This window comes from Arachis hypogaea, chromosome 9 (genome assembly GCF_003086295.3).
Source record: "Arachis hypogaea cultivar Tifrunner chromosome 9, arahy.Tifrunner.gnm2.J5K5, whole genome shotgun sequence".
Lineage (NCBI taxonomy): Eukaryota > Viridiplantae > Streptophyta > Magnoliopsida > Fabales > Fabaceae > Arachis > Arachis hypogaea.
Genome location: NC_092044.1, coordinates 17,563,896 through 17,574,337, shown reverse-complemented (window position 1 = coordinate 17,574,337; position 10,442 = coordinate 17,563,896). Strand labels below are relative to the sequence as shown.

Here is a 10,442-nt window from a genome sequence, read left to right as displayed (position 1 = left end):
ATGGCGAATGTTCGCCCACATGAGCCCTTAAAACTGTACATTGTTGCATCTACAAATACGATTCGGTGCATGTTAGCCCAAGATGATGAGAATGGTCATGAAAGGGCCATTTATTACCTTAGTCGAGTGTTGACTGATATCGAGACAAGGTATTCGCCAATAGAAAGATTGTGTTTGTCTTTATATTATGCGTGTATGAAATTAAAGTGTTATATGGTGGCTAAGCCCGTGAAAGTCATTACACAAACTGACCTTGTCAAATATATGTTGAATTCTCCAATGTTACGAGGTCGTTTGGGGAAATGAATGCTAGTTTTGACAGAATTTGATTTACAATATGTTCCAGCAAAGACTGCAAAAGGTCAGGTCATTGCATATTTTTTGGTTGATAATTCGAAAAAACTGAATGACCAGGGGGCAAATGCGCTCGACGTTAAAGTTGATTATTGGAAGTTATATTTCGATGGATTGAAGCACAAAGATGGTGCAGGGGTAGGAATTCTCATTATTTCACCAGAAGGAATACCATCGGAACTTCTGTTTGAGCTAAAATATCCTTGCTTGAATAATATGGCAGAATATGAAGCTCTGGTTTTAGGTCTTAAGATTTTGATTGGGAAAGGTGCTTCGGAAGTTCAGATTTTAGGGGATTTCCAGTTAGTGTTGAAGCAAATATCGAAAGAGTTTAAGTGTAACAATGAGAAGTTGCAGAAATATTTGGCAACAACTTGGGAGTTGTTAACTTCTTTTCAAAGAGTTTCATTGGTTCACATCCCAAGGATCCAAAATAAAATTTCCAATGAGTTGGCCCACATTGCTTCGAGATATAAGATAGGCCCCGAAATATTGAAAAAATTGGCAAGAATTCTCCAAATTTTAGTGCCTATAGATAAAAGGGAAGCTTTATGCTTGGATGAATAGGGAGATAATGATTGGAGAAAACCTATTGCTGAGTATTTAAGGAATCCCAATATTAGAGTTGATAGAAGGATAAAATCAAAAGCAATGAATTTTGTTTTAATGGCTGATGAGTTATATAAGAAAGGGATCGATGGGATCCTTTCAAGATGTCGAAGTCAAGATGATAAAGACATTGCTTTAGGAGAAGTCCATAAAGGTATATGTGGTGCTCATCAGGCTGGGATGAAAATGAAATAGATTTTATATCAAAATCATGTTTATTGGCCCTCTATGATTAAAGACTGTATTGATTATGCAAAGGCTTGTCAAAAGTGTCAACGCCATGGAGTGGTGCAACAGATTCCAACATCTGAGTTGCATTCGATTATCAAGCCTTGGTCATTTTCGAGGTTGGGCTTTAGATCTAATTGGATTGATACATCCCCCCTCATTGAATAACCACAAATTTATTTTAGTGGCAATAGATTATTTCACGAAGTGGGTTGAAGCGGTTCCTTTGGTAGAAGTTGGACAAAATAAAATAATATATTTTATCAAGGAACATATAATTCATCGATTTGGGATTCCTCAAACATTGAGTACTGACCAAGGGACTATGTTTACTGGTCAGTGAATAAAGAATTTTGTAGCTTCAAGAAACATTAATATGGTTACTTCAACCCCTTATTATGCATAGGCCAATGGACATGTTGAGGCAGCAAATAAAATTTTGATCACTTTGATTAAAAAGCAAATCGGAAGCAGACCTTGAACTTGGCATGAAACTTTAAGCCAAGTACTTTGGGCCTATCGAAACTCTCCAAGAGGATTGATAGGTACTTCTCCTTATAAATTGGTATATAGGTATGATGTCGTTTTGCCATTAGAAATTAATCTTAATACTCTGAGAGTATTGAAGCAAGATGATTTGCCTGTCGACGATTATTGGAATGCAATGTTCGATGAGTTAAATGATTTAGACTCAGAGCATATATTCACGCTTAAAAATATGATTCGACAAAAAGAAAGCGTTTCTCGAAGTTATAATTGTCGAGTAAGGGAGAAATGTTTCAGTATTGGGAAGTTGGTGTTGAAAGTTATTTTGCCAATGGAAAAGAAGTCAAGATTTCTTAGCAAATGGTCCCATACTTGGGAGGGATCTTTTCAAATTATCGAATTATATTCCAGAAATGCGTATCGATTCAAAGATATTGAGTCTGGGAACGTAGTTAATTTGGTAAATGGAAGGTATTTTAAGCAATACCATTGTCTGTCAAACCAAAGTTAAAATGTACAAGTCTGGAAATAAAAGGATGTCATTTCAAATAATTGATATTCTAAGGCAGAGAAGTAAAAGGTGCTAGGAGCTTTCCTAAGTCAGAATACAGTTGAATTCTTTCACTGTCTAAGGTCGAAAGTATTTCGGTCTGCTCATATTCTTCATGTTGAATTTTTTTCAAATTGCCTCACACGTTCTTCTTGTTTGGTTTCAGTAGTACGTATCTCCTTGAAAAGTTGTTGTTGTTTGCGCTGAGCAGTAGTCAGAGGAAGATCTAGAACAGCTATTCTTTCTTGAACCGTAGCAAGCTTATGGTTGATCCGAATTAATTCTGCTTCGAATTCTTCTTTTTCTTTGACATAATGGGCTCAAGCAGTAAGAGCTTGAGAGATCCTTAGATTAAATTCTTCGCAAGAATCTTTCATTGGTTGAAGAGCCGCATTAGATTCCTCTATTTCAAAAGTGAGTGTGGATGTTTTCTCTCTAATTTCTTGCAACTTGTTCTGGGCAACAACATAGTCATTGGCGATCTTCATGAATTTCTTGACTATGGCAGAATACTGAGCTGGAACTTGAATCTCGAGAGAAGAATTTAGAATTTCAGAAAAGATTGGTTGCAAGCCTGATGGGTTGGTCCATTCAAAAGGAGAATGTGATATGAGCTTAAGGAGAGTTATCAACTATTTTCAAGTATTTTCATTTAGCTCAAGAGGGAGACCAGATGTTGCAGTACCTTCAGGTGTTGGTATAGAAATGGGTACCTTGTCTTGTTGAACAAGTTGATTCAAAATATTGACCAATCGAATTAGATCATCGTCATTTGGTTAGGGAATTATCCCAGGATTTCTAAAAGGTGGTTTCAAGACATGAGAAGTTGAAATTCCATCATCTTTAGGTGAACTGAAAGACTTTTATGGTGAAGGATTGGTTTCTTGAATTCGAGTAGGTGAATCGAATTCAGGAGCAATGGTTTCTGGCACTCAAGAAGGTAAGTCAGAATTGGATTCTTGAATTCGGGAAGGAGAGTCAGAGTTAGGGGCCGCTTGAGATCCATTAAGGGCTCTAGCTTGAACTGGTAAAGGAGTGCGATCAATGGCTGCAGTTTGAGATGGTGAATGTTGTTCTTTTGATAAATCAATCACTTGTGTTTCAGTTAAAAATAGAGGAACGACCTGAGTGGGTTCAACAAGTGTAATAGTTCGGACTGGTGAATGAGATTCATGTTGTTCTGGCCTTGGTTGATTTTGTTGTATGGGTTGATCAGAGACAAGTGCAGGAGAAATTGATCGAGCAATAGTCTCGGTCTGAAATAAGCAGCATAAGATTTTTGAATGCAAGTCTGCTAGATTTAATATATTCAAAAAAATCTACCAGAATGGGTTGTCTCTTTTTCTGAATCAATTGAGAAGCTGGGTCGACTTCATCATCATCATCCGAGTTTAGAGGGGGCAGCAGAAAGATTTTGGACAGAGGGTTCATTATCTTCAGAAGAGCTTTCGCTCGATGATTGTATCTGCAACTGAGAAGAGAATTAAGGTTAGGACAAGTTCGAATAAAGGTGATTTCGAATAATTCAATTGAAATCAATATACCTTTCTGGAAGTTCCTGTGGGAGTTCGTTGACTTTTTCTTTGAGGTTGCCTGGAAGTTGCACTGGTTTCAACTTTTCTTTTCAAAGGATTTTTTGGAGAGCCTTCAGTAGCAGATGCAGTTCGAGTGGCAAAAGTTTTGATTTCTTTAAAGGTGCGACTATATTTTGAAAAGTATGTAGTCCACCAATCAAAGCAAGATTTGGTAATAAACGAACTACGGTCATAAATGAGATGATGATAACCCATTTTTTGCTGCCAATTTGAAAGAAAAAAAAGTGTCAAGTGCTTCCTTCGAAACCAGGTTAACATGGCAGAGAGGCCGGCTATTTTTGGGAAATGGAGTTGGAATATCCTAAGAAAATCCTAGTTGCCTGGCTGGATAATGAGGTGAGTAAAGGGTGGCCTTGAAATGTTCCTTTTTGTATTGTGGCAACCCTGTTCGGATCACTTGAACAACTAATAGGTTTGCCCAAATCCTTTTGGCAATTTCATCCTCTTGATCATCATTCAGAAAAAAGGAGTCATTCAAGTCAAGTAGGACCACAATTTCTACGTAAAAAGGGAGCGAAATTGAGGTCATCATTATTGAAATTCTTACAAGATTGGAAAAGAGAGAAAATAGCCCAAAATCGATCTTCGTTCGATTGAGCCTCTGGAAAGTGTGGCTTGAAGGCAGCCAATTGAAAGTCCTCAATGTGTTACTTGTTGAATGCACAACTTTCAGGCTTTATCATATATTTCTCAAATACGATGTTCAGCCAGAGTTGGAGAAGCCAGAGAGGACCTCCTGTGCTAATCAAGAAGTTATTTCGAAGACAATTGACAAATTGGCCAAGTTCTTCGAAAATGTGCCCTAGAAGCAACTTCGCCAAGTTGAAGTTTTTTCCCTCATGCAAAAGGGCGGCAAAGGAATTGTTCCGAGGGTTACCTGAAACGTGTAGCTCGGTCGTCTGGAGAGGCCCGAGGTGGGGGTTCAGGGACCCGAGCTTGATATGCAGAGTGGTTGGTGGTTGTACCTGCAATGACACTCCGATGCTTAAGTTAGCATGGGTCCAAGCAGATATGTGTAGAATGTGGAATGAATGCCATACCTGGGTGCTCCAGTGTATTTATAGTAGTTGGCTGTGATCTTCCCTGGATAAGATATTCTTATCTTATCTTATCTTTTGGGAGTTTTATCTCTATCTTTGTGGAACCGCCTTTTCTAGGCCTTTTCGGCCTTTAGGTTTTGGGGCTGCGTTCCTTTTGATGGGCCTTCCTTGCTTCATTGTCCGAGGTCCGACCTTTAGGCGTGAGCCTTAGGACGAGGTCGGACCTTTTATGATTTTGCCGAGTTTGGAGGAGTCCAGTCAGGGTATGAACAGTGCCCCTACCCGAGTTCGTCCTTTTTGGGAGGTCGAGCTCGGGCACAGTAGTTTTTCAAAATTTCAAAAAATGGCCGTTCCTGCATTTATTGCATTTTACCGTTTTTCCTCGATTTCCGTTCGGGCTCTGTGAAGGCTTTATTTATTTGCCCCTTTCCTCCTTTTTTCTGCGTTTTTTGTTTTTCTTTATCTTCTTCGAGCACTGCTTCTTCTTTCTCTTTGCTCTGCTTTCCCGAATCTCTCCGTGTGCCGTCGTTTCGTTCTCCTTGCTTCGGAGCTCGTCGTCTTCGTTTCTTTCTTTCCAGGTTTGTTCCCATGCTTTCTCTTTTCTTTGTGCACATATGCTTCTGTTCTTTGTGTGGCCCTTGTTTGTTTCTTTTTCTTTATGCCTGGGTTGCCCCGAAAAGAGGCGCCGCCATTGCTTGTTGTTTGTATATGGGGGGGCTCTTTTTTGTTCTCTGGTATTTTTTTGTTCCGGGTTGCCGTATTTTCTTCGTGGGGTTTTTGTTTCTTGCTTGGCTAACTGGGTTTTCGCTGTCTTCTTTATGTGATTTTTGCTTGCTGTTGTATTCTTCTTTGTAGGTAAGAATTTTATGTCTCGAAAGGTTCTTCAAGCGATGTCGACTAAGATTCCATGTGGTCTTGGTTGGGTAGACCCTCTTCCTCTAAGAGTCCCTTCTGTGGTAGATTCTGAGTATTTAGCTAGGTTCCGTAGACACTGTAGCATATGTGAAAATAGAGAGTCTGAGAGGGATTATGAACTAGTAGCCCCGGATTCCGAGGAGAGAGTGTGCTTCCCGCCCTTAGATAGTTCCGAGAAGCTCTTCTTTTATGCTTATGATTGTTTTTTCTCTAAGCTGAGTGTCCGACTTCCTTTTACCGATCTGGAGTCTGAGGTGTTATGGTCTTGTAACCTTGCCCCTACGCAGCTCCATCCAAATTCTTGGGCGTTTTTAAAGCTGTTTCAACTTTTGTGTCAGTTTTTGGGCGTCTCTCCCTCTATTTCTCTTTTTTCCTATTTGTTTGTGTTGACGAAGCCGGGGTCGGGTGGAGGGAAGGTATCTTGGGTCTCTTTTAGGGCTAACCAGGGAAGGAAGTTTTGTACCCTGTATGATGAGTCCTTTCATGATTTTAAGAACTTTTATTTCAAGGTCCGGGCTACTGGAGACGTCCGACCTTTCTTTCTAGATGAGAGTGGGGAGCCTTCTTTTCCTCTTTGTTGGCAGGAGAATGTAGTGTCTGCTAAGTATACCTTTGAGAGTCTAGATGAGGTGGAGCAGGCTTTTGTGGGTGTGGTGAGCAGTTTATGGGGTCGGGCACCTCACTTGGACACGAAGAAAATGTTGGGAGATCCAAGCCTTCTCCGTTCCGAGTTAGGTAGTTCCCGACCTCTCCGAGATTCATCTTTTTTAGTATTTTGGTTTTGCTTGTTTTGGTGGAATTTCTGTTGTGGTAATCCTTTTTCTTTTATTTCTGCAGAGATGTCTTCTCAGGCGGATTCCATGAAGTTCCTTCGTCGGACGAAGAAGTCTGTGGCTGCTCGAAATATCGAGGCTGGGGAGGCTTCTGCCCGATCTTCTCCGAAGAAGACTACCGTGGGTGTCACTACTCGGTCAAAGGCTATTCCGACTCCCCAGTTCCGACCTATAAGTCAGGATCCTCCGACCTCTGGGCCTGCTACCTCTTCTCCTCCTTCGTCCTCGGGTCCTCCTCCCAAGAAGCAGAAGACCTCTCAAGAGCTTGCGGGTTTTAATGACAAGGATTTTGATGCTCTTGGTTGGATTGAACGGCATATTCTCCCTCAGACCTTTATTTCTACTGATGATGTGTCTATGGAACACCATTTTCAGTATATGGCGCGGAGTTGTGTCCGGATGGCTAGTCTTCATGCTGCTATTGCCCGGGAGTTCAAGAAATCCCCCATTGGTGCGACCAGCTCCCGACTTGAGAAGGTTCAGTCTGAGTTCGAGAGGATTAGTGAGCTGAAGGCTGCTAGGATAACTGAGCTGGAGGCCTCTTTGGAGAAAGAGAAAGCTAAAGCTACCGCGGCTGTGGCGGCAGCGAAAGCATCTGAGGAGATGGCGAAGGCGGCGACAGAGAATTATACTCGGATATATGCCGAGCTTGTGGAGATAAAGGAGAGGTTGCAATCCGCTCAGGATGATTTTTACGAGCTAGAAGGTCATGTGGCTAAGGGTATGGATGCTATGTTTGAAAATTTGAAGGCTCAGGTCCGGGTTCTTGTTCCTGACCTGGATCTGAGCTTATTTAGTACGGATAACGTTGTTGTGGAGGGAAAGATTGTTCCTGCTCCCAACGAGGATGAGGTTCCGGTGTCCGACCCCAAAGTTCCAGTTGCGAACCCGACTTCACCTTTGGCCGGGGATGGATCTGGTGTGGAGGTTTTAAACCGGGATGACGGTGCCGTCGATGCAGTCCCGATTTCTATGTTTCCTCCGCAGCCTTCTGTTGATGTGGAGTCCGGAAAGGACCTTGATCCTCTGTAATCTTTTATTTTTGGTTTTTTGCCCGGCCTGTGGGCTCTTTTGTTTTTGGATGGTTTTTGTGAACGCTTTGGACGCCTTTTTGCTATTAGCTACTTGTAGTAACTTTTTAGCTTATTATGCGGTGTTTTGTTCGCGTTTTGACTTTTTGTTCCGCTTTTATGCTTTTTAGTTGTTTTTGGATAACAACTTTTTAGCTAGCGCTTGAAACTTTTGTTTTACCCCTTCCTTTGATTTCGTTTTTTCGCTTGTACTTTTTAGTTGTTTTTGTATAGCAACTTTTTAGTAAGCGTTTTTCGAAACCTTTGCTTTCGCCGTTTTAAGGCTTCTTTCTTGGATCCGGGCTTTTTCTCGGACCTCGGGCGTTCGAGTACCTCCCTTTGTTGGGTCCGACCTTGTCGTTGGTCGGCCTTTTAAGTTATTTTTGTAATCTCTTTTTATTTGGCTTTTTGAGCCTTTTCAGAGTTTGCTTTATAACTTCTCACATTAATTTGAACCTCGTCGCTTTATCTTTGCCGACCTTGTGTGGTCTCTTGGCAAATGATTTTTTGCGTTTTGCCGAGCATAAATTAATGCGCTTTGGCGGGGTACTTTCTAGGATTTGTTTCATCATGAGGAAGAAGAAAAGAAAATAGAAAAATTCGATTAGTATAAAAAAAAAGAATATTTACAGAGTGTTTACCCTTGACTAGGTCGGGTGCCTTATTTGACCGGGTGTCTCATTAAAAAACCCTTGTAGGAAAAAAGAGTACACCTCGGGTTAAATTTTTCTAGCTGTAGTACCGTCTTAGATTACAGGCGTGCCAGGCCCTGGGCAGCTCATTGCCTTCTAGGTCGGATATTTTGTAATAGCCTGTCCCTAAGACTTCTGTTACCTTGTAGGGTCCTTTCTAATTTGCAGCTAGCTTTCCTTCTCCCGACTTTTGTGTTCCGATGTCATTTCGGATTAGAATCAGGTCGTGAATGGAGAAGCTTCGCTTTATTACTTTCTGATTGTATCTGAGGGCCGTTCGCCGTTTTAAGACTTCTTCTCGGATCCGGGCTCTTTCTCGGACCTCGGAGAGGAGGTCGAGTTCTTCCTTTTGTGCCTGCGGGTTACCTTCTTCGTTGTAGAAGATGACTCTGGGTGACCCTTCATCTATTTCGATAGGAATCATTGCCTCCATCCCGTAAGCTAGTCGGAATGGCGATTCTCCCGTTGTAGAGTGTGGGGTTGTCCGATATGCCCATAGTACCTGGGGGAGCTCCTCGGCCCATGCCCCTTTGGCCTCTTGGAGTCTTCGTTTTAACCCGGCCAAGATGACTTTATTTGCGGCCTCTGCTTGTCCATTGGCTTGTGGGTGCTCGACTGAGGTGAATTGCTGTTTGATTTTTAGTTCGGCCACCAAGTTCTGAAAACTTGTGTCCGTGAACTGTGTTCCATTGTCCGTTGTGATGGAGTAGGGGACTCCGAACCTTGTGACAATGTTTTTGTATAGGAATTTGCGGCTTTTCTGAGCCGTAATGGTGGCTAAGGGTTCAGCTTCGATCCACTTCGTGAAGTAGTCGACCCCTACTATGAGGTATTTGACTTGCCCCGGTCCTTGGGGGAACGGGCCGAGTAGGTCAAGTCCCCATTTTGCGAAGGGCCATGGTGCGGTGATGCTGATAAGGTCTTCTGGTGGTGCCTTGTGGAAATTGGCGTGTTTTTGGCAGGGGGGGCATATTTTCACAAATTCCGTTGCGTCTTTCTGCAAGGTCGGCCAGTAGAACCCGGCTCGGACTACTTTTTTGGATAATGCCCGAGCTCCGAGATGGTTCCCACACATGCCTCCGTGGACTTCTACGAGGACGTTCTTTGTTTCTGAGGTCGGGACGCACCTAAGGAGGGGATTTGAGAATCCTCTTCTGTATAATACGTCGTGAATTAGTGTATAATTCTGGGCGTCTTTCGTGAGTCTTTTAGCTTCCTTTCTTTCGGCGGGAAGAGTTCCCGACTTCAGGTAGTTGAGTATGGGGGTCATCCATCCTTGCTGTTGGTTGGATATATTTAGCGTTTCTTCCTCTCTTAGCACGGAGGGGGATTGTAAGGTTTCCTGGAGGAGACTTCTGTTGTTGCCTCCGGGCTTGGTGCTGGCGAGCTTTGAGAGGGCGTCTGCCCGGGCGTTTTGTTCCCGAGGTATGTGCTGAATCTGTATCTCTGAAAAGTGGCGTAGTTGTGCCTGTGTTTGGTCCAGGTATTTTTTCATGGTGGGGTCTTTGGCCTGGTAGCTTCCATTTACTTGTGATGTGACGACCTGGGAGTCGCTGAAGATCGTGATTTTCTGGGCTCCGACCTCTTCGGCTAGCTTTAGACCTGCTAGTAGGGCCTCGTATTCGGCTTGGTTGTTCGAAGCCTGGAACTCGAATTTTAGGGATAGTTCTATCCGCGTTCCTTGGTCGCTTTCGAGTATAACCCCGGCTCCGCTTCCAGTTTTGTTTGAGGACCCGTCGACATACAGGTTCCATGAGAGTGGGGTTCCAGGGGTCTCAGCGTATTCTGCGATGAAGTCGGCTAGATACTGAGATTTTATGGCAGTCCGGGTTTTATAGTGGAGGTCGAACTCGGACAGCTCCACCGCCCATTGCAGTATTCGTCCTGCCAGGTCTGTTTTTTGGAGGATGTGTCTCATGGGTTGGTTTGTCCGGACTTTGATGGTGTGGGCTTGAAAGTAGGGACGGAGCCTCCGAGCTGTGAACACTAGGGCGTAGGCGAATTTTTCTATCTTCTGATAGTTTAATTCGGCCCCTTGCAGTGCCTTGCTTACAAAGTATATGGGGCGTT

The 10,442-nt window shown here is 42.9% G+C and overlaps 1 protein-coding gene across 1 annotated transcript; it reads left to right on the top strand.

The window, feature by feature from the left end:
* LOC140175074 (uncharacterized) lies at positions 1-2,840 on the top strand. Its single transcript, XM_072201983.1, has 6 exons — positions 1-193; positions 347-765; positions 922-1,117; positions 1,202-1,310; positions 1,765-2,137; positions 2,736-2,840. The coding sequence occupies exons 1-6, from the start codon at positions 1-3 to the stop codon at positions 2,838-2,840; spliced, it is 1,395 nt and encodes a 464-aa protein (XP_072058084.1).
* The last annotated feature ends 7,602 nt before the right edge of the window (positions 2,841-10,442 follow it).